Source organism: Serinus canaria, chromosome 4A (genome assembly GCF_022539315.1).
Source record: "Serinus canaria isolate serCan28SL12 chromosome 4A, serCan2020, whole genome shotgun sequence".
In the NCBI taxonomy this organism is placed as follows: Eukaryota; Metazoa; Chordata; class Aves; order Passeriformes; family Fringillidae; genus Serinus; species Serinus canaria.
The window spans coordinates 14,932,623-14,956,451 of NC_066318.1; the positions used below are offsets into that span (position 1 = coordinate 14,932,623).

The window sequence follows — 23,829 nt, forward strand, 5'->3', positions numbered from 1 at the left end:
GACTCTCGTGCCATTGCTGCCACAAGCAAGGATGCAGCAACTCGGCAATGTATCAGGGATCATTAATAGAATAAAAATGGTTTGGCCCCAGAGGAGAATAAACTGTTGGGCATCTGCCCTGAGAGTGCTGAGAGTTATTGGTCCCTTGGTATGGCTGGTTATTATTATCCCAGCTGCACTTTTCCCACTGTGAATTGCTGCTGGTGGCAGGAAGGAACAGCCATGGAGTGAGATGTTTCTTATCCTGCCCCTTCCCACTCAGCTGTGACTGCACAAACCCTCCAGTGCTCACAGGAGCCTCCAGGCCTGTTTGCCCACAGTAGCTGTGCAGCCAGCTCTGCAGAGCACCTCTTCAAGTTCCAATTGACAAGCCCCAGACCCTGCAAATGGCAAATTCCTGCTAGATGGGATCTGTGTTAGCGCTAAAGAACTGATTGTCAGACGGAGCCAAGTTCAGCTGGTCCCTCTCTTTGCTGCTCATCTCCTCCTAGCCTGCCCACCCAGATATATTTCCCTAGGCTGCATGTGTTGGGTGTCTTTTTGCCAGTGATTGTGATGGAAAAAGGTACCTCCCCCAAGCAAAACTGTCCTCCCCTTCCTCCTGACATTACAAAGACTCCCTGTCTGCAACCAGGCCCAGAGCAAACCTGGCAGTTCCCCTGGCAGGACCCAGCTCCCCTTGGGTGACAGTCAAGCCTTCACATGACTGCTGTTTCTGAGAGGAACTGGCTGCCTTCAGCCTGCCCCTGCATCCCATCCCTGGCTCCTGGAAGAGCTGTAGGTACAGCAAACATGCCCCATGCTAGAAGGGCTGTAGGTACAGCAAACCCCCAGTTCCTGGTGCCTCACACTTGCCTTCCTCTTCCCGCAGGACTTGATGCGAGAGGAAGGCAGCGGCAGCAGGGGCTGAAATGCAGTGACACCAGACAAAACCTAGCTCTGGGCATCTCTGTGCATCTCTGTCCTTGTAAATAGCATCATCTCCGGGGATTTCTTGACACTTTGCTGAAATTAGCACCTGTAAAAAGAGCAGCTGCCAAAGCAGAATTTAAAGAAGATGGGGAGAATACCGGTAGGAAGAGGGTAGAGAATGAGAGAGCTCTTGAATCACTTCATTCCATGAAGGCACCTGCCTGGAAATCAGCTCCCATCTCCTTTAGCCCTGCTCAAAGCTCACATTACTGCAGCAAGATGCCCACAGCTGCCTCAGAGTGCTGGGCACTGTGCCTGCCCTACCAGACACAGGCCTGGGCCCCCAGTGCAGCTGCCCACTTCACTTGGTCTCCCAGCAGAGCCACCTCCAGTTCCCAAAATGCCACCACTCACAAAAACAAGCTGGAGAAGCACAGAATGTGGATGCCCCTAGGCAACCAGCCCTGGCCTCCTCTTGAGCTTGATTAGGTATCCCAAGTCCTGTGCAGCATTAGGGAACGTTCCAAGCAGGCAGCAGCAACCATGGATTGCTTTTTTCCCTTTTAATTTGGGTTAGCAGGTGGCACATGCACAGGAATGAAACAACTCTCATGGCAGCTAAAATGGGAAATGTGGAGTTTGGGGAGGGGAGATGCAAGCAGGTAAGGAAGGACTCTAAAGAGCTGTGGTAGCTGAGGCTCAAAACCCCTCTGTTTGCAACTGGCAATGAGGCACTAATAGATAAGAGAGGTGGGGGAAGTGGTGTGGGGTAGAGGCTGTAATTCTGGCCCTCCAGGGCTGGCAGTCAGGGTGTTTCCTATGTGGGGATGCCCATTGCATGAATGGCTGTGAAGGCTGCAGAGACTGAGCATAGAAAGAACCAGACACCTTCCTTGTGGAGGATGCACCAAAAAATGGGGAAAAAATGGGAAGGGGGAAAAATCAAATTAAATGCTTCTCTTTATTGTTCACTCAGGTCCTTATTAAAGCATTTTTCCCTAACAGCTCTTGTCCTTTGCTTCTGCACTTCCTCCCTGAGTGAATGCCCATGTCCTTGCCTGCCCCCATCCCAGGACAGAATGACAGGGGATGTGTCTGGAGCAGGGCAGGTGTGAGCAGCTGGGGTGACAAACTCTGCTTGTGCAGGTCCCTGGTGCTCTCCTGCCACCCAAGTCAGCCTCTTGCAGACTGGGCTCCTGCCTGACCTTGGCCCAAAGATGGCTTTCGGGAAGGCCATGGCAGTGAAGGGGCCACTGCAGGTTCCCTGCAGCCTAACCATGTCATGCCAGGGTGGGAAGCACACTGGGAAGGGAGGTTTGCAGCTGGGGTGGAGCAGTAATTAGCTATGCCCAGGTACTGAGCACATCTCATTGATTAAGTTATCTCAGAGGTGCCAATGGCTGGAGAGCCAACAAGGAATTCATGTCCTTTGCTCTCATGAGGGAGACACTGGACACCTGCCCTTTCTTGCAAGGCTTTTTGCTTTACTTTGGTGCAGCAATCCTCTATCTCAGCTTCAGTCTGGCCCCAGTCCCTCCTGTCATTCCCATCTGATGGCACAAGGATGGCCACCTCCCTCCCTCCCTCCCTCCCTCCCTCCCTCCCTCCCTTCCTGCTGGCTCTGTGGTGTAAGGATGAGGTAGAAGATGTGGAGATAATCCTAATTTCTTAAAACCTGAAATGTAAAGTCCTGTCTTAAAGCCAGCACTCCACACTTTCCTGCCATGCACTCAAACACAGTTTTTCATTGATTAATTCTCAACAAGCTTGTTTGCATGCAGGCATCCCACACTGCCCTGCCCTGCCCTGCCCTGCCCTGCCCTGCCCTGCCCTGCCCTGCCCTGGTGAGCTCCTGGGGTCTGCAGTGTCCTGTAGCACTGAGCTCTGGAAACACTGTCTGATGTGCAGCCATTGGCTTCATCTTGGTGCATCTCTTTGTGTCAGTGCCACAGTGCTCCTGGGGCTGGTCACTGTCCAGAGAGAGCCCAGGGAGCAGCAGGGTGAGCCTCACCTGTGGAGCTGTTCCTGAGGGCTCAGCAGCACTGCTGTGCTCGGCTGCTTGAGGTCACCGTGGGGAGGACAGGTGCTCTAGACTTGCTTGTCCAGGGACATTATGACTGTCCTGAGCCTGCAGCAGGGAAATCTCAGTGTCTGAGCCACTCCAGCATTCTGTGGCATTAAGCCACCTTATGATTGAGGTGATGTGAGCAGCCTAGAGACAGGGAAGTGCAGGCAGTGCTGGAGAGGACAGGTGCTGCACTGTGCAGTGGGGAACATGGTACTTGGGGGCACCAATCCTGATTATGGGGTGTCTTCTGCCCCCTCCCCTTCACCCAGCAGCAACCATTTCATTTGACTGCTTGGGAGCAAGCCCTGCAGGAGCACCTCTGTGTACAGAGGTGAAGTGCAGAAGTAATTCTGACTGCAGTTTAAAGAGCTGAAGGAACAGGGAGTGGGCAGGGACATTTATCTGACCAGCTATCATGCACTTCCTCCTCCCACAGCCCTGCTCATGCCCAGGGCCATATTACACCAGCTACAGGAGGCCAGGAGGAGCCTTGCAGACCTTGGAACCTGAATTGAGGGGTTGCACCATAGTGCACAGCTCATTGCTCTTCTACATACTTATGTACCATTTCTTTAAACTAGTTTTTCACCCGCCCTAGTATTTTTTACAACCTTTAAGCATTAAGAGGCCGGGTTCAGGTTCTAAATGGTCAGATGTGGGGTTTCAAAACGGTTTTTCTTTCTCTCTCTCCCCATCAATTTGTCTTGATGGCTCTGCTGAACTTCTTCCAGTCCTGCACTTCTTTGCAAGAGGTGAAGGACTGCTGAGCTGCACTGGGAGCAACGGGCATTTCTGCTCTGCTTTTGCCATCCCCTGATGGCAGTAGGTGGAAGGCCCAGCAAAGGCCCTTGGGGTTTCTAGAGCCTTACAGCACCTGTGGCTCACGGGGCAGTGGCAGCATCCCCAGGGTGCCGTTCTGGATGGAGCACATGTGGTAACATTTCCAAAAAAGCAACGTGAGGACTGATACAGAGATGCAACAGAGGTGCTGCTACCAGCCTAACGACCAGTTCAGATTTGGGAAAATTATTTCCTACTCCAGTGCGGACCACAGCTGGAGCAAAGTGAGCCCCTCTTGGCGTCGATCACAAAGCTGGCAGGGCCGCCACGGCCGCGCGGGGCTGGAGGAGCGGCCGGCGCTGCACAGGGGCTGCCCGGTGCGCCGGGAGACGGCTGAGGGCAGCCGCAAGGTGATGCGTGAGGAGCGCAGGATTCTGCTCCTTCTGATGCCGCCTGCGCGGGGGCGGCGGGGGCGGCGCGGCCGGGTCTGCCCGGGTCTGCCCGGGCGCGGGGCTGAGCGCGGGGCTGAGCGGCGCCCCCGCCGCCGGGGCGGAGCGCGGAGATTCCGCCGGCGCGGATTGGCCGCTGCGGGGGAGGGGGGGCGAGGGATGCTCCGCGCCGCCGCAGGTGCCGCGGTCCCGCATCGAGCCGAGCTGGACCGGACCGGGCTGAGCCGGCCCATGCAGCGGAGCGCCTCGGAGCTGCTGCCCCGCGCCCCGCGCCGGGAGCGGCCCCGGCACTGAGTGGCGTTGCGGACGATGCCGCGGCGCGCCCCCGCGGAGATCACCGCGCTGTAACACCATCCCCCCCTCCCTTCCTCTTCCTCTTCCTCCTCCTCCTCCTCCTCCTCCCACGGGGCCGGGGGCGCCGAGCGGGCGAAGAGGCGACAGGCGCGCCTTGCGCGGGGCGGGGGCCGCTGCCGCCCCCTGAGCATCCCTCCTCCCTACCTCCCTCCGCCCCTCCGCGCCGCCTCCCTCCCTCCCTCTCCCTCCCTGCCGGCTCTATGGTGTGAGGGCAGCGATGCACAAGCACCACCACTGCTGCAAGTGCCCCGAGTGCTACGAGGTAACGCGGATGGCGGCCCTGCGGCGCATGGACCCCCCCTCCTACGGCGAGTGGCAGCACGAGCAGTACGGCTACGGCGGCTACGGCTCGCAGACCCTGCCCGCACCCGGGGGGGCCGCGCCCGCCGCCCGCGGCAAGGCCAAGCTGGGGCCCCCCGCCCGCGACCCCGCCGCGCTGAAGCCGCCGCCGCCGGCTTCGGGGAAGAGTGCGGCCAAGGTGAACGGGAGCGGCCCGGGCTGGTGGCCCGAGTGCACGTGTTCGAGCCGCGACTGGTACGAGCAGGTACGGGCCAGCCCCGGGCAGCGGCTCCCCGGTGCGGGACGCGACGGGGCGGGCGGCTGTCGGGGTAACGCGGGGTTCCTGGCTCGCTGCAGCATCACCCCGGGGGCGTCGCGAGCAGCCGGCGCGGATGCCGGCGCTGCCGGGGCTGGCTGCCGCCGTCGTTGCGGCTGGCCGTCGTCGTCGCTCGGGTCGGCCGTCGGAGTCGGTCGGGTTGGCGTTGCCGCTGTTCGGGCTGGCTGCTGCGGTCCTGCCCGGCGTGGGAGCCCGGCACTGGAGCAGCCTTCCCGGGGACGAACGGGGCCAAATGGATCTTGCTTGGCGCCAGGTGGTCGTCGGGCGTTGATGTATTTTGGACGCCCCACCTGAGGTGCTCGCTGCTTGCGATGCCTGAAGCCCTGGCAGCACCAAGGGCATCCCATCGGGCTGTGTTTAGCAGGCGTGGTGCGTGCTGCCCGCTGGGCAGCCTCGTGGGTTCGCAGTGTTGCTTGCCAGCGCTCCCAAACTGTCACCCACTCTCCATTGAGTTGTGGTTTCCTCGCTCTGCTGCTACGTCCCTGCTCCCCGAGATTATTACGTAACCCTGCTCTGGTCGCTGGCGTGCTGTGTGCATTCTGCCCCATTTCACTGCCTCCATTTCTTCCCACACATTCATTTTATTAGTGTTCTCCAGGACCCATTCTCGGGCTGTGTCTCTCTCCCCTAAATGGGGAGACCAGTCTTGTTTTGAACCCACAAGCCAGCTTAGAAAATGGTTGGATCTTTTTGCAAAGCATTAAAATGGAGGCTAGACCCTGCCTGAAAAACAATTTACCCTGCTTGAGAGAAAGGCATTTCAGTTTGCTTCTTCTGCTTCTTTCATTCATTATCTTCAAACCTCACATGATTTCTTATTGATCCTTCTAATTATTATTTCAAGATGCTGTAGCAGGCAGACACACGGGAATCAATGGGAATTCTCTCCTCCTCTGCTCTCGGCAAACACAACCCTCTTCTTCCCTTCCTCTGTTTTTTCTTCATTACTGTCTGTCTGTAGCTCTGGTTGAAATAATTAGATTCATAGCTGATAGCTCAGATTATATTTACAGAAGGCACCAAAAACTCCAGCCACCTTCCTGTGAGCCTGGTCCTGCTTTCTCTCCCTTTTTCTGCCATTCTTTGTATCAAAATCAGCCTCAATTCTCTCTCGCCTGCTGATTCCTGGCAAGCATTCTTCCATTTTTCCTCCACTATCTCTTTCCTTCCCTCCATCCAAAGCATGAAGCTTGGGGAACAGAAAATCGAAGCATGTTTGCTCCCTCCTTTCTGCTCCTGCTTGCATGAAAGGTCCGGCCCAGTATTCCTGGTAAGACGATTGCAAGCAGTGTGAGAAGGAAGTGATGCCAGCTGCATTGCTGCCGTGGCAGGCTGGGCAGGGGAGCCTTTCATGTTTTTGCAATGGTGGAAGAGAAATCATTGTCTCTTTGTGGTGCTGCCATGGAGCTTGGGCTGCTCGGAAAGTCCGCGTTGGGAATCTCTGCTCTGCCTTTGCCTTTCTGAACATGCAAAAAAAAAAAAAAAAAAAAAAAGGAGGAAAATCAAAAGCTCCTCACGGCATTGCAAGCAACAGAGGATGCCAGTGTTTGAGGCTATGTGAGCATAGCAGGGTCTGCATGTAGAATATGACGTGTGTGGTGTGTGCACTGCCTGTATCAGAGCAGGCAGCCGCTCCCTGGTGTGGAGCAAATGTATGCCGTGAGTAAAGCCTGCAGCAAACGCCTCAGCAATGCTCTCCTCCTGATCCAAGGGAGCCTGAGCCCCGAGGAATCCATGTTCCTCCCAGCCCAGTGGTGGGCAGAGGGACAAAAGGTGGTAACATGGAAACATCTAGGCATGTTTGTGCCCAGGCAAGCAGGTCCAGTTGGCTCTGGGAGGCAGGAGGTCTTAGGCTGTGGGTAGATTTGGCTGGAGGTTGCAGATGCAAAGCAATCTCCTTTACAGGCTGCCTCCGTTTCCAGGAGAGCCTTGGCTGGAGGCAGGGCTGCCATTTTTCAGGGCTGCCCCTTTAAATGAGCTCACTGTCCCTGAAAGCACTTCCAGCAGCTGAGGTGGGAAGGGGTGCACAGGCCAGGAGGCTTTCCCGGGTAAGCAGGGATCTGTTACCCTCCTGGGGAGCTTCACCAGCTCTCATTTGAGCGTTTTTCCTCCCCTTGCTTCTTCGTGCAAGCAGAGCAGCGTGTGCTAGTGCTCTGACATCAGAAACGTGCTCGCAGTTGCATATGGTGCTGTATGTTCTCTGACATCATGGCATACTCACACACCCGTGTGCAGCTCCACGGCATGTGGGACGTGCCCACACGTGCTGCCCAACACACAGCACGGTCCCAACGTCAACCTGCACCTCCTCCCACTTCCAGCCCCCGTCTGTTCTCTCCTCCTGCCTCTCCCCTTCTCTAGGACACATTTTAGCTTGCTCAGGCAATGCCAGTAACTGAGAATCCCTAATCCTCACCAGAGGGAGGGAGGAAATCTCAGAGGTCTAGGTATCTCACATCTTTTTTGCTTTGCTTTTCTTCTCTCCCCGAGATGTCTCTCATTTCTTTTCCCTTATCTATCCCTGTTCCCTGCTCATTAGTTCCCGGTCCCTGCACTTGATGTCACTGCTGTCCTCCATTGTTCCCATCACTATCCCTCCCGTTGGCCCTGTGCCCTCCTTGTCCCCCTTTGCTCGCTAGTGGGGAACTCAGTTCCTCCCCTGCCAGACTGGGGTGACAGGAGGACTCCTGGCTTTGGGGGAGGAACAGCAGTGTGATCCAGGGAAGCATCCCTGATGTGCAGCACTAGAGGAGCAGTCTGCTCAAACCCCTCCTCTCCTCTGCACAGTGACACCCACAGCCTCTCAGGAGAGGAGTGCTCAACTGTCTGCCCATGCCCAAGCCCCTTCTCCAGCCCTGCTCCATGAGCTGAGGGTCCAGCTGTCCCTCCCACAGGAAATGTCCAGCCCTGAGTCTCAGCTCACTCTAAAGACTCCGGTGCCAGGCACAGTGACCAGAGTGAGACCTCCCCCATGAGGGTCTCAAGGATGTCACCAACATTGTCAGGTGCATTTTGGGTGCATTTCTGGGCCATGGGCTGGGGCAGGGGCCCGGGGCAGTGCAGTTCCCTGGCATGTGGTGAGGAAGTGCCCTCTGCCTCCAGGGCTGCCCCAGGTTTGCTGCCCCTGCTTGGCCAGGAATGCAAAGTCCTGCTGTCCCCTTTCTGTGGTCCCTTTCTCCCTCTTGGGGTGGTCATTGCAATGAGACCTTGACCACCTGCAAATGCCCAGAGCATGCCAGGCTTGTGTGGCCTCCACCCCTGGCAGAAGTATTTCATGGCCAGGCAGGTGGAGGAGTGGGACAGATCTTCCCTGCCCACCCTCAGCAAGGAGTGTTTCACTGATTTTCAGGGGTGGTTTTCGATGCACAAGCGTTGCTTGTTGAGTTCCTCCCATACCCTGGGCAGTTAACTGCAGTAGGTAGGCACAGGACAGCACATCTTGGCCAAAGCACCAGCCTTTGCTGAGCCTTCAGATGATGCTGGACTTGGGGCTCCTGTCTCCTGGGGTAGGAGTGGCAGGGGCAGCAAAGAGCCTTGGAGAAACCGTGGGGATTCAGACCAGGTTTCTGAGTGATGAGCAGGTATGGCTGGAAGGAAGGAGGGAGAGCACCAGGGAGGCAGGCAGGAAGCCAAATACAGGTTGGTTTGTGGGAAATGGCTGAAGCCCCAGATGTTCCCTGGGGAGGTGCGAGGGAGGGTGAGAGGAACAGGGTGCCGGGGACATGGAGGCAGTGGAGGTGGTGAGGTTGGCAGGGTGATGTTGCTATGGCTACTCCCGTGCTATTCATAGAAGAAATTAGCTAAATCTTTGCACTGAAACGTGGAGGAGGAGAGAGGAGGAAGGCGTTCTCCGTGTTTGGAGGGAAGGAGAGAAGCCAAAACAGGAAGGGGGTGAAGTTTTCCTTCTTTTCTCTGTGCCTGCACTGTGGAGGGGCATTTCAGGGAAGCACCACTGCCTGAGCTGCCCAGCACTGGCAGGATGTGGAAGGATGCAGACAAAGAGGAGCTGTCCCATGGGAAAGTCCCCCCTGCTGAGCTTCCTCACAGAGCCCCACGTGGCAGGATGAGTTCTGTATCGTGCCAGGAGCACAGGAGACATCCTTTTAATTAAAGACAGCCAATCTGTGAAAGGTATTTTTGGCAACCTAAATGTAGATGCAACTGTAGTGAAACTTGTCCTTTGCGTCTGGCTCCATGGCTCAGCACAGTGCTTGTCTGTTCCTGGCCCCATCCATCTGCTCAGCCCCTGCTCTGTGGTCACTGGTGGTCCCTCTGTCCTCCCTCCACCTCCAGCATCCCTTCCAGCCGGTCCCCCTGCCAGCCGGAGTCCCAGAGAGTCTTCCCTCTCCCTCACTCCTCGTCACACTCCACTCCCTCGTGAGAGTTTGATTCCCCTTCCACAGACCTGTTTGTCACCTCCTCACTCACGATGTGTAAATCTGCGTGTCTGTTCCTAATATATCCCCCTCCATCTGATCTCACCTCTCAGCTTGTTTCTTGGGCATCTCCATCTGGTGATCCTGCCGTCATCACCCAGCTGAGTTGCTATAACCAGGTACTGAGCTGCTCTCCTTCCCCCGAGCCCAGCCTCACACCCAGCCTCGCACCCACCCTTGGCCCCTTGCCCCCTGGGAAGAAGCTGATTTTTCCCTTGCTTTTGATGTTCCTTTCCTGCCCCTCAGATGAAATCAAGGCCTAGATAATGTTTTTTTTTTTAAAGTCATGCCCCTTCCCCATGCCTCTCCTGGGAAAACCTTGACACACAGATGCTGAGTGAGCTAGTTCTCCTCACCCGCCCCGGAGCATCCCGTGTCCTGCTGTCACCCATCCCCTGGACTGAGGAGGGTCAGATGTTCTCAGTGCTCCTTCACAAAACGTGTTGAATTCATTTAGGAGTTGGCAGCTGAGGACATTTGTCTCCTTAGTTTATTGATTCACCTGTAAGGCTTTCCCCCTTTCTTTGGGCACGTGAGTCCCTTGGACGGGGGCTGTACTCTTGTGCTTGTTGGCTTTTCTGACTCATCCCTTTAATACAGTAAGGGATAATGCTGGAATTAGAGAAGTGAGTTGAAGGACTGAGCTTAGCTCCTCTCCAGCTGGATTACCGACTGCTGCCTGCCAGCCAGCCCAGATGTGCAGACTGCAGCCCCAGAGCTGTGCCTGGCTGCTGGGTTTGGGGTCCTGAGCTGCTGGAGGGAGCCTGGGGCAGCACAGGGAGAGGTGCTGGAGCTGGTGTCTGAACTGGCTGTGCTAGAGATGTAGCTGCTGCTCTAGAGGCAGTGTCTGAAGTCACATAGGTGGGAGAGACCCCATCAATGCAACATGAGTTGCAAGAAGAGCAAAGTACCTGCCAGAAACGGGAGGATGTGGCCCTGCCACCCTGCTGGAGGAGGAAGAGGAGGTGGAGAGTGCATTGATGAGGCATGCAGGGCCAAGCACAGGCATGTTTCAGCAGGGGTGTGTGCAGTGTGGAGGAAGTTGCTCCTGGTGAATAACCTGGAGGCAGCAGGAAGCCCATCAGCCCCCACTGTGCCAGCAGTGCTGTCATTCCTGTTGGAGGAATGTCGCGTGCCCCCATGGCTGTGCTTTCCTTCAGCTCTTCCAGCACCACTGGAACCTGCCTAAGCCCAGTCCTGGCCAGTGCCAGGCATTCAGCAGGGATCTGCTGGATCCTCGAGGTGTGGGTTCCACGGGGGGTTGCATGAGAGGGAAACCCAGGGGACAGCTGTACCAGAGGCCCAGCCCGGGTACCCTGGTGCAGGGGAGGGTGGGAGGAGGCAGCGAAGCAGAAGCTGTCACTATTCCTGGAGAGTTGCCTTGTTCGGGTAAGCCCCTCGGCACGTCGTGTGCTATTATGGGAGGAGAGAAGCTTCCGTTCCTTCCAGAGCTGTGAATGCTCATTTAGAGAGGGGAAGTCATTAAGACTAATCAGGAGTAATCAGGGCCGTGGTGATGTGCCGGGCCCGCTGTGCACAGCCCGGTGCAGGATGCTCTGCAAGGGGACCGTGAGCTCTGGGTGCCAGGGGAGGGCAAGTCCTGCACTGCTCATGTGGGGGTGAGGGGGCTCTGCCACCCCAAACCCCACGTGGAGACAGGAGGGACAGTGAGCCCGGGGCTCAGCCTGGCAGCTGTGATTCAGGGATGGGTGTAAGCCCTGCTGTGAGGTTGTGCCAGCACTGTGGGTGCAGTGGGCTGTGTTAATGCTCACAGCTGGTTTTAACACATGCAAAGATGGGATGATGTAGGAAGTCCTCAAGGGCCCTCGTTGCAAATCCAGCAATATGCTGTGAGCATGTATCAGGGACTTAGAGATGAAAACTTTTAATACAGTGTTTAACAAGTTCAGAATACCTGAATTTGGAATGAACTTTGCAGTTTAACTTGCAGAGCTCGCTTGATGGGGCTTGTGGAAGAGCTGCTCTGAGGGTGTAATTATTTTTGGGAACATGTAGTGCTTCTGAGCACCTCGGACCAGGCCCTGGATACCTTTTTTTCACCTTTGTATTAACTAGAATTTTTTTGAATCTATGTTGATGGACCTTGGTTTGCTTTTTTTCCCACAGAAACAGGTTTCTTAACACTTGTTAACTGGATGTGCACTGGAACTTACTGAAAAGAAGAAATTAGGATATTTGAATCCCAGGAACTAAAGAAATCTTTATTTTGACTCTATTCCTTATTCTCTTTTTTCCCCCCTATACATATGTATTTGTCTGAGAGGAAGATAAAAGCATGTGACTCTTTCAGATAATAACAACTCTTCCTGTGTAAAAAGGAATCAAGTAAATTTTATTTGGTACCACCAGGTCAAAGAGAAGCTACTGAAGTCCAGAAGCTCTGCAAATTGGGTCACTTATTTTAGTGGGCTGAGCCTGGAACAGGATGTCTAACTTTCAAGTGTGAACACCCTGGCCTTAATGGTTTCTAAATGGAAACTTATATTCGACAGAGCTTCTCTTTGGGAAGCTTTCTTCCTGTGCTACCAAGTAAAGGCTTTTTCCAGTCCCTATTTAAGCTACTCTTTAAAAAAAAAAAAAAAGGCACCAAAACAAAGATTAAACCTTCAGTAGCTGCTTGTGTTCACATTACCCTTGGGGCACTTTAGTGGCTTTGCCAAAGCTCCTTGTGACCAGGGACCTTTCAAGTCCCGTGTTCTGTTTCCGGCTGGCCGCGCTGCTTTGAGCCGGTGCCCAGGTGCAGCCGTGGGGCAGGGGCTGTGCTGCCACAGCCCCAGAGCCTGCTCCTGCCACCTGAACAGCCCAGCCCAGCCATCTCCCAGAGCAGCTTGGAGAGAAGGGCTGCTCTTGCTTGCAGGCCACCAGGCTGGCTGGGAGCCGAGCACAGGCAGCAGCTGGCACCTGGCTGGATGGGACTGGCACAGCGGGTGCGGGCACCTGCAAGCTCCAGAGTCAGCCCCAGCATCCTTCCCTACATCACTGATGCCACGTTTTGAGCTGTGCAGGAGGGCAGGGGCCAGGCTCAGACTGTCACTCCTCTTCATGCAGGCACACTTGTTGGGTCATGTCCTCCCCCTGCCCAAACCATGTCAGCCAACAGGTTGCTCTTGCAGGAGGTGAGAAAAAGTGTAGATGGAGTTCCTTTATTCAACTGAGTTAAAAGGAAGGGTTATTCATCTCTGTCCAAAAAACTTCTTCAGCCTCCAAAAGTTTCCATCCTGTTTTCTTTTGCTGCCTTTCCCTGTTCCAGCCTGTGGGAACCCTGCAGGATCCACTCTCCCTCAGAGATCTCCAGCTCTGTTGATTCTTCCAAGCAACCTCAGCTCTGGCCACCCTGTAAAGCCCAGGAAAGCAAAGAGATGAGCACAGGGATCTGTGAGGATGGGACCAGCCCTGGTAGCAGGGTGGCACCTTTCCGCTTAAGAATGGAAGGGTTAGGCCAAAGCACGGATTTGGTCTTGAGATGTCAGAAAAGTCCTACATCTCATGGGCCAGCTGGGAGCAGACTTCAGTCTGGGAAGGGATATGCCATGCATTTCTTTCTAACTGTGAGGTGGCTTCTCTGGGCACAGCCAGGTGAAAACCAAGGGGGTCTCTGGGGGGTCAGGAGCAACCTGGAGGGAAGATGCCAGCACTTCTCTGCTCTACACACCTGCTCTCCAGCAAGAGCAGAGCTGAGACTCATCCCCTCCTTGCCTCAGGGAACCTCAGGAGTGGGTTTCTGTCTGGTCTTGACCACAAGTTCAGGTTACTGTGAAGGAGCTGTGTCCTCTCAGGTGCAGTGGGAGCTACATGTTGGGCTCTGGCTTGGGGCAGGAAGGAGCCCAGCATTGGGAAAAGCAGCATCTGGGCACAGGGCAGCAAGCCTGGCACAAAGCAGATGAGCGTGTCAGTGCTCATCAGGGTGAGGGCTGAGCAGGGGCTCTTCATGTGTGCTGTGCAGGCAGGACCTGAGCTTCTAACTGTGAAATTGATTCAGCAGCTTGGTGCAAACCCGCTCCTCACAGCAGCAGGATCCTGTTGGTGTCTGGGCATCCTGCAGCTGACCCCACTGCCTGCAGCACCCTCAGCATCCCCGAGCCTGTACCTGCTTGTTCACAGCCAGAATTCGACACGGCTGGGTCCTGCCACAGAGCAGCTGCTTTCAGAGCTGGAAATGCACAGCTTTCTCCATGCTTTAACACCCTTCAAAAAAAAAATCAAAGCAGATGGATCTGGACTACAAGCAGCTCAGTGTCAGCCCTGATTAGATAATTCTGTTGGGCATTTCCCCACTTGTGACCTCTGCTCCTGAGAGCTTTTAAAGGGATGTAAAGATGGAATTTCACTTATCTTCAGAGCCATTTCCTTCTGAGTGCTGCTATTATACCTCAGATGATATGAAACAAAGGATATTAAAAGACGGATTGAATTTTCACTCTGATCCAGTCGGGGGAAATAAAGGAGTTAAATTAGTGCTTTGTTTCTCATGCATTAGCCCAGTGTCTCATGCAGTCACTGTGTCCTGCACATTCCTTCTTGCATCACACATGAGACACTACACCCTCCTGCAGAGAGCAGCTCTGTGTGTTTGGTCTGCTGTTTGCCATCTCTGGAGGCTGCTGTTATTCCTGGTGCTGGTTAAGATGGAAATGTGTTTAAATGTGATCACAGTCCAGTTGCCCTTGTCCTGGGACATCTGTAGCACGTGTATTTTGTCTCCAGCAGGTACATATCTCCTGACCTCTGTGGGCTGGCCCCATGCCAGTTCTGTGGAGGATGTGAAGCTGGAAAAGCTTTGGGATCTCACTTCTGGAGACATCATCTTGAACTTTCAGTTCAGAGTCTCCTGCCCAGCTCCTGTGTGCCAGCCCTGAGAGCAGTCCTTGGGGAAATGCCACAGGGCAGGACCCAATCCTCAGCAGCAGGCTAGTGAACCTCCATTTGCATGTAATTGCAGCTTTTCTTTTGCTTGGAAGTTTTGGAAAATCATCATGTTTTGCAATTCCTACCTTTGTGCCATCAGATGACAGCAGTAAAACTGAGGTGAGGGGTGATACCTGTAGATGTGGTGCTCCCAGGTGACTGTGTTAGTGTCACTGGGCTGCCACGGTCCAAGTGGAGCCCAAATAGCAGCAGTCCCTCTCAGATCAAAGGGAATATCCAAGGGTGGTGCTGAAAGGCCACATCCTGTGCCTGAGATTTTTTTCTGAGCACTGCTGGCCTGCCTGGCTGCTCCCTGCATGTGCTGCAGTGGTATTGCTCCAGCCTGTAGAGGAGGAGACATCCCTTCTGCCCTGCACACAGACCCACTGCCTCCTCATGACTTCAACCACAGAGGCAGCTGCCCCAAACAGGCAAGATCCTCTCCCAAGGTCTGCACAGGGAGCCAGTCCCTCTCTGGGGGCTGCCTGGGGCAGATTGCTGTTCCCTGTGTCAGCTCCTGGACTGTGGCTGCCACTAGGACTGCTGTGCAGAGCTCAGTGAATGCAAGGCTCTGCTTCTCTCAGCCCCTGTGAGACCAGAGAGCTCTTGAATCCTGACCTTCAAACTTCATCCCCCTTCACCGTGGTTCCCTTTGACTCCTGTTGCTGCCCAGATTTTCTCAACAGCTGTCCTCTGCCTCGCTGGCTTTGTGCCCAGATCAATCTCTCTGCATCTGTGCAGTGCCCTCCTCACTGCCCAAGGTCCTCCTTGAGTCCCTGCAGCCTCCATCCCCTGAGACCAAGGGCCTCTGCTTGATGGAGAGAGCTCAGGGCACCTCCAGCTCCGCTGGACTTTGGTGATCCTGCTGCCATGGAGTGAGCACTGTGGGACTTGGACCTCTCTGTATTTGTAAACCCCACCCCACCCCCCCCCCCAAAAAAAAAAAAAAGCACAAACAGGGCTTGGTAAATAATATTGTGATGAAGGGGTTCAGATGAAAGAGATCTGACAGCCCCCATTGAATGTGATCTGAATGCACAGCCCTGTTCCCTCTCCTCCCTGCATGCAGCAAACCCCTGCTCCTTAGGGCATAAATTACTTACCCTTCCCTATAGAATTGAGGGCATGGTTAATTCACCAGCATGTTCCTGCTGCCCAGCAAAAAATTATGACTGTCTCTCTCCTCCCCTGGCTAGCAGAGCTGCTCAGTACCTCTGCCTGGCTGCTGGAGGGAGGCAAAAGCTTTTTCTTTTCAGGTGCTCTGCTTATTTCTGCATCTTAGGTCTTATCTGTCTCTTCAGTAGGACAGGCAAAGTGCAAATATTGAAATATTTGCAAGTGGAAGTCAGAACTATTGCCCAAACACCTTTCTTGTAGTGACTGGAATAGCTGACTGCAGGAAGCAAGTGGGGATTTCCTGGTCTGAGTTCCTCCTGACCATGTGGGACTTTGTTTTAGAGCAGCAACTCACATCCGGTATCTCCTGGGTCCCATCTGGAGCCTGAGTGGGAAATTGTGCTCCTAGCAGTATTCTGAGATGTAAAAAATCACTAGTGTGGAATGGCTGCAAAGGATGCTCGGTGCACAGGGAGCAGGCTAAACAAAATATGTCCTCAGGGCTCACCACTGTGTGAGAGGCAATGTGATGTGTGATTTTTGGGCTATTATTAATTCAACAAAGACTGCAGTGGGGCTCAGTGGAGGACTCAGGCTGGACCTGCAAAAGCCTCTATAATATTATTATATAGAGCACTTCTCCCTGGGAGGGATCCAAAGCATCATTTGTGGAGTTGAATTCTTTTTATAAATCATGGGGCACATGATGGGCTACATTCACTTAGGCTGCCTCTTCTGCATTCTTCCTGGAAACTCATCTAATAAGAGCTGGCATCTGGATGTTCAAACCTTGATGTGTTACCGGTTGTTAATTGCTGGCAGTAGAAGTGCTTCTTTTCTGCCTTGAAATGTGGAATCCCTTCCTAGAATTGCACTGGGGACTAATAAAAGCCACTGCCAGGTTTAATATATTCTATCTCTCAAATTATCTGGATTAAATACAAGGACTGTGTACTGCCAGAGAGGGGATATTCCCAGTTTAACATTGCTTCTGGGACTGGGAGATCCCAAGACACTGGACCTGAAAATTGTGATTCTCTTTTGTGTGGGGGAGAGGTTTGGCAGGAGTGCTTGGAAGTGGTCATATTTGCCTCAGTTAGAGAATTAATTGCCATAAAACTATGGTTTTGTAACCAATAGTTACAGCTGCAGGAAAGATCAGAAAGCATCCAAATAAATCAAATTAACTACCTCCTGCTCCATCCATATGAGAGTAGAACCTTCCAGGGCAGGATTTAAACCACAGTCTGGTTGGTCCTTAACTCTCTCATCCACTAATTGAAGAGAGTGAGTAGTCTAGAAATAAGGTCAACTAAAACAGGACATGGTGGGGAGTGCTGTGCTGGGCTATGGGGGGAGGCTGGTGTGGCATTCACATGCTGCTCTCAGTTAGGGATGGGCAAACCCAGACGAGGGCGATGAGGAGGGAGCTGCCTCCTGTGAAGATATCGCAGACTCAGAGGCTGTTGGGCCGGGCGGTCCAGCACCCATGTCAATGGGCAGACAGTGGTCGCTGGTAGTTGTTTCACTAGCCCAGACCTTGCCTGGCTGGTGTTCGTGATGCCCCGAGGCGGGCTCGCTCTCCCTCCCCCGGTGGCTCCTGTCTCCCCGCTGTCTCACTCCGGCTGCTGTTCTCCTCACGAGCCCGGCGATGATGAAGCGAGTTCCAACCCACCGCTGACCTTCCAGGCTTCGCACGGCTCCGCTGTGTGCCGGAGAGGAGCGTCAGCCTTGGGATTCTGCCTCTCGCTTTCGGCCGCGCCTCCCTCACGCCCAGCGAGGCTCCGCGGAGCCCCGCGCCTTCAGCAGCGGCGGCGCTGGACAGCTCCGGGGGCGGGACCCGCCGGGCCCCTCACCGCCGCTCCCCGACACCGGCCCTCCTCCTCCTCCTCCTCCTCCTCCTCCTCCTCCTCCTACCACCCCGGCCTCCCGTTCCGTCCCGTGCCTCCGGCCGGACGCCCTTGGTCCTCTCCGGCCGCCCTCGTCCCCGATCGCCGGCCGTCCCACCACGGTTCCTCCGACCGTCCCGCCCCATCCCGTCCCTTCCTTCCCCGTCCCGTCCCGTCCCGTCCCGTCCCGTCCCGTCCCGTCCCGTCCCGTCCCGTCCCGTCCCTCCCCGTCCCGTCTCTCCTTCGGCCGCCCCATCGTTCTGGCCGTCCTGTCCTGTCCCTCCTTCGGCCGTCCCTAACCTCCAGCCGTCCCGTCCCGTCCCATCCCGTCCCGACCCTCTCCTGGCCTCACCCGCCCCCCGGCCTACGGCGCTGCACCTTCTCCCATCCCGCCCTCCCTCCCTCCGTGCCTGCCCGGCTGCCCTCCGCTGTGTCTGCCCTGCCATGTGCAGCGAGCCGAGGCAGCCCAGGAGGAGGGACCCAGAAAGAGGTTCACGGGGAGCCCTTCAGGACAAGAGGATTCTTGTGCTGCTGTGCAGGATGGGCCGAGGCTGCCGAGCGCAGGAGTAATGAGGATAAGGGACCAAATGCTGTCACCCCTCCCAGGGCATGGTGGCCCTGTGCTTAGGAGGAACAGCAGCTATTGGAAGGTGCTTGAAAGCCTGGTGTGCTGGCAGTAAATTCCTCCCTCAGAAAAGCTTCTTTATCACCTCCTCATATCTCCTAACCCCTCACTAGTGTGAATTTCTTGTAAATTTTGGGAGTCTGACACGAGCCTGAGAGAATTTCCAGTCTTCCCTATCTCCTCCCAGCAGCCAAGGCCATGGGGTGTTTGGGACACCCTGAGGAGGGACTGATGCCCAGAGCCGTGCTGTGGCCCTGCTCCTGTCCCAGGGCTGTTGGACACCTGGTGGAGGGACAAACAGAGCCCTTCCTGAATCTCCCTCTGCTGCCTGGCCTGGAGGGTCTGTGATGGCATGGCCAGGGGAGAGGCAGTGCACCACAAGGGATGGGTCCATCGCTCAGCTTGGTGACATCCCACTTTTGTCTCCTCACAGGCCAACCCCGCTCCCATTATCGTGAATACAGACTCGCTGGAACAAGGGCTCTCTGTAAGTCTCCCGGTTTCGTTTTGCTTCCTTTGATCAAGTGCTGCATTTTCCCTGCTCAGCAATGCAGGAAAGACTTTCCCAGCTCAAGGAGGCCCTGGTAAGGCAGCAGAAGATCGTGATACCCACGCCATGTCCCCACAGCTCACCCCATTCCCAAACCTTTCTGGGGCTGGGTGACAGTGCGCAGAACCGAGGCCAGCAGCAGGCGATGCTGGGGTCTCCTGCACAGGGAGGTACAAGGCAAAAGGCCTCAGCAGAGGAGCTGGGGATCCAGCCTGGTTGTGCTCAGGGTTAATCATACAGCCATTTCCTCTGCTCCCCATGCAGGGAGGTTGAGAGGCTCTACTGGGGCATCCTTTACCTTCCTGCACTGCCTCAGCCTCCTTAGGCAGCCCTGGCCCCTCAGGAGGGGTGCAGGGCTCTCTGGGTGCTTGCTGGCATCTCCCTCCCCAGTCCTCAGGGCAGCAGGGCCCACCAGGTGCTGCTCCTCTCCCACTGAAGGCTGCCAGCAGCTGAGCAGTGCTCAGTGAGTGTGTTTGCAGCCATGGAGCATTTGGCACTCCTGGTGTAGTATAAGAAAATCTTCCTCAGTTTGTTGCAGACAAGGTTTACATCCCCAGAACACTTGTAACTCATTCCTGCTGGGCAGATGAAGGGAGCAGGGTAGCCAGCATGGGTTTCTGTCCAGCAGCACTGGCTCTGTGCTTGTGGGGTTCTTCCCTTCTTTGCCCAAAGGAGCCCAGCTAACAGCTTGCCAGGTCTGGGTGCTTCACATCGGGTTTGCTTCTGATCTATCAAACTGCAGCTGCCTTCAGCAGCAGTGGAGCAGTGCCAGGACTCAGAGCTGGGGTGGGTCCATCTTTGGAGTCAGGGTAGTTGGTAGTTGGCCATAGGTGACTTCTGGGGGTTGAATTTCCCCTGTAAACTGCAGAACTCAGCCCACAGCCTGTGGTGGGGTCAGTGCACATCAGAGCTCCACCTTTGGCTGGGTTTCAGGGCGTGCTCTGCACCCCAGACAGATGCCAGCATCATGCTGGGGGTGGCAGTCACTGATCCCATCCATCCAAATTCAGCAGAACATGCTGGGAGCAACTGTCCTGCAGGGGTCAAAAAGGACACCAGGTTGTAGCTGTGCTCTGCTGGCTGAGATGTGGTGTTTGTCACCTCTGGCTGCCCAGAGCAGGGGAGACAGCTCGGTTTGATTCCTCTCAGCATCCAGCCTGGAAACCCTCTTCTTGCCTTCTACTTCATGTTATACCAGGAAACAGGCCTTGTTCCATCTTTTCCTTCTCTGGGGTTTTGGATTCCTGAGGCTTCAGAGAAAACAACTGCCCAAAACCTCAGCAGTTTCCCAGGTCAGCAAAGGAGCCACACCAGGAGCTCGCTGCAAACACCAAAATGCCAAATCTGGAAAAACATGAGGTTTTTTTACAAACCCAAAATCTGGAGCCCATTGGTACAGTATGTATTTGGAAGGGTTAAAGTCACATCTTCCAGTCTTTAATTACTTAACTATTCATTGCTTTCCTTAATGATAAACAGATGGAAGTAGTCTAGTTCCTTCCTGTTCTAGTTCCATTGATTGCATTGGACTGGCTGTTGGGCTTGATTTGGCCCTGACTGTTTATCAAGAAGTCTGTTCTGCATTTCAATGTCCCCATCCACCCACTTCCATCCCCAGGAGCATGTAGCACCAGCAGCACTCTAAGGTGGGGGCTGCAGCACTGGGATGGCTGGGGCTCAGTGTATGGCTTGAGCAGAGCCCAGCATCCCCAGCCGGTAAAAACCCAAATAACCTGTTATAAAATGCTTGCAGTATAAAAATCATCCCTTAATGATTTTAAGGGGAGTACTGGAGGGCATCACCCATGCTCACAGTTTCACATCTTGGTGTATTTTGCCCAGCATGTCCATAATGGGGAGATGGAGAATTGGAAACAGAGTTTCCATAGCAGATGAGGTCTCCACATTTCAGAGCTGCCTCTCTGTACCTAAAACAACTTCTTGCTGCTGAACAGTTCCAAAATGAGGAGGGAAAGTCACTCCAAAGCCCTCGAGGAGTTGAAGGTTTCAGAGTCTGGGTCCTTGAAGCCTATTTGGTGCCTCATTGCCCAGCAGTGATGTTCAATCACCTTCAGTTGCTTAAAAGCCAGGTGTGAGGAAGACAAGTGCTTTCCAGGCCTGATCTCAGCCATGAGTCCCTCACACCTTGGTCCAAGTGCTGGCTGGGGCACATCCCAGTGCCAATTCCTGCAGGCAGCGTGGCTGTGCTGTCCTCTCCTCCCAGCTGTTGCTGGGGCTGTCAGGCTGCAAACCCTTCATTCTGCCCAAGCTCAGTAGGTTGGTCCTCTGGCAAAAGGCTGACCACAAACAGGGCATTTATCCACTCTGTACACGAGGCCAGCACCGTGGGCACTGCACACGAGGGGGCTGAGGCCAGGGGGTAGCTGGAGGCGAGTCAGTAGGTCTCAGTGCTGCAGCAGGACACATGAACATGGGGAGGTGAGGAGAGGCAGCTCTTGACCTATTTTCCCTGGGCCCCCTGCCATGTGCAGGCAGGGAGAGCTCTCCTGTGCCAGCACTGGTGATGCCTGTGCCAGCAGGGAGGTGCCCATTGCACCCGCTGCCCCGGCATGGGGCTGCTCCCCTTTCCCTGTGCTGGGGCAGCTGTGGGGCATTGCCAGGTGCCCTCCACACCCAGGGCTGGCTGGCACAATCAGGGGCTGGCTCTGCAGTCTTCAGACCCTCTCCATTATCTCAATAAACAGCTGCTCCACCAGCAGGTCCCAGTGCTCCGATCCAAGGCACAGGATATGGGCAGGACCTTGCTCCTAAAGGGACTGTGAGCGGTGTTATCCTTCCTGCAGGGTATTTGCTCTTGCAGCCTGGTTGCCTATCTGGGTTGCATTTGAGGAACCTGATCTTTGCCTTATGAATCAGGCCTTCTCTTTTTATTTAAAAAACAAGCAAACGAGCAAACCCACAAACAACAGCCAACCACCCCCCAGCCCAAAAAACCCACCTCAAATCCTTACTCTCCAGCAAATTCCAAGGGATGTTCCACGTGGGCTGTGGCAGTGTTGGCCAGCAGAGCCTGCAGACAGCTTGCAGTAGCTCTGGAAGGTGTGTGCTCTTATGTTTATCAGATGAGTGTTCGCTCTGCAGCCTTCTGTTGATGAGCTAAATGCCGTCATCGGTAACTATTTCCCTCCTGCTCAACAGAGGAGAGGGCCAGCAAAGGCACCTCTTCCTGAGCCCTCAGGTGGGCTTGTTGCACTGGGAGGGCCTGGAAAAAAATACCCATACTCTTTTTTTCCATGAGAAACCAGGTGATGTTTAGGATCAAGATATGCTGGGAACAGCTAATTGGCCCCTGACACCGCTGCCAGCTCTGCAGGTGCTACACGAGGAGAGCAGGGTGTGGTGCCCCTTCCCACCCAGGCATCTTCCCTCTGGAGATGGCCCCAGACAGGATCTGGGGAGGAGCACAGGGCGCTGGCAAAGGACAGGGGGAACAGCCTGTGGCAGAGCCAGGTCCTGGCAGCTCTGGTGGATATCATGGGGAGGTTTTTGCTGTCAGTGAGTGACTGGTATTTGATTTTCCAACGCTGGAACGTTCGCTTTGTTGGCTTGTTCCCTTGGTTACGTGGTATATATTAAGTTCTTCGTTTGGCTTCCTTATACAATTAACTGGTATTCCAACTGCATGAATTTTGGAAACATTATCAGAGCTAAAACTTCGTGGTCAGGCCTGGCTGACCCCAGCAGGCACCGCACCAAACAAGCACCTACACCAATGGTTCTCTGGGAGCAGTGCGGAACACTGCTCAGCATTGGCAGCCTGGGGATTTGGGGAGCGGGGCTATCCCAGCTCAGCTGCCTGGCAGCACCAGGGTGTGTGGCACTGGGCTGCGTGCAGGGCTCTCGGTGCAGCCCAGGTGCATGGCAGGGTCTATGAAGGGCTCTCGGTGCAGCCCGGGTGCGTGGCAGGGTCTGTGCAGGGCTCTCGGTGCAGCCCAGGTGCATGGCAGGGTCTATGAAGGGCTCTCGGTGCAGCCCAGGTGCATGGCAGGGTCTATGAAGGGCTCTCGGTGCAGCCCGGGTGCGTGGCAGGGTCTGTGCAGGGCTCTCGGTGCAGCCCGGGTGCATGGCAGGGTCTGTGCAGGGCTCTCGGTGCAGCCCGGGTGCGTGGCAGGGTCTGCCGGGCTCTTGGTGCAGCCCAGGTGCGTGGCAGGGTCTGTGCAGGGCTCTTGGTGCAGCCCAGGTGCATGGCAGGGTCTGTGCAGGGCTCTCGGTGCAGCCCGGGTGCATGGCAGGGTCTGCCGGGCTCTTGGTGCAGCCCAGGTGCATGGCAGGGTCTGTGCAGGGCTCTCGGTGCAGCCCGGGTGCATGGCAGGGTCTGTGCAGGGCTCTTGGTGCAGCCCAGGTGCATGGCAGGGTCAGTGCAGGGCTCTTGGTGCAGCCCAGGTGCATGGCAGGGTCTGTGCAGGGCTCTCGGTGCAGCCCAGGTGCATGGCAGGGTCAGTGCAGGGCTCTTGGTGCAGCCCAGGTGCATGGCAGGGTCTATGAAGGGCTCTCGGTGCAGCCCGGGTGCGTGGCAGGGTCTGTGCAGGGCTCTCGGTGCAGCCCGGGTGCGTGGCAGGGTCTGTGCAGGGCTCTCGGTGCAGCCCGGGTGCATGGCAGGGTCTGTGCAGGGCTCTCGGTGCAGCCCGGGTGCGTGGCAGGGTCTGTGCAGGGCTCTCGGTGCAGCCCGGGTGCATGGCAGGGTCTGTGCAGGGCTCTCGGTGCAGCCAGGTGCATGGCAGGGTCTGTGCAGGGCTCTCGGTGCAGCCCGGGTGCATGGCAGGGTCTGTGCAGGGCTCTCGGTGCAGCCCGGGTGCGTGGCAGGGTCTGTGCAGGGCTCTCGGTGCAGCCAGGTGCTGGCAGGTCGGCTCAGCCGGGTGCGTGGCAGGGTCTGTGCAGGGCTCTCGGTGCAGCCCGGGTGCATGGCAGGGTCTGTGCAGGGCTCTCGGTGCAGCCGGGTGTGGCAGGTCGTGCAGGGTCTGAGCCAGTGGCAGGGTCTGTGCAGGGCTCGGTGCCGGCTGGCAGGGTCTGGCAGGCTCTGCAGCCCAGGGTGCATGTGCAGGGCTCTCGGTGCAGCCCGGGTGCATGGCAGGGTCTGTGCAGGGCTC

The 23,829-nt window shown here is 55.7% G+C and overlaps 1 protein-coding gene across 8 annotated transcripts in view; it reads left to right on the plus strand.

Moving 5' to 3' along the window:
- The window catches only part of DLG3 (discs large MAGUK scaffold protein 3), a 96,106-nt gene that overhangs the window by 38,598 nt on the left and 33,679 nt on the right, over positions 1–23,829 (plus strand). For 7 of the 8 annotated variants that reach the window (XR_001992263.3, XM_018924544.3, XM_018924542.3 and 4 more), the window contains one exon: positions 18,605–18,658. The exons of the other annotated variant lie outside the window; for it this stretch is intronic. Coding sequence is in view for 6 of the 7 variants with exons in the window: in XM_018924544.3 (XP_018780089.2) it covers positions 18,605–18,658 (54 nt within the window). In the remaining variant the exon portion in view is untranslated. The remainder of the gene's footprint in view (positions 1–18,604; positions 18,659–23,829) is intronic. 8 annotated transcript variants of the gene reach the window in all.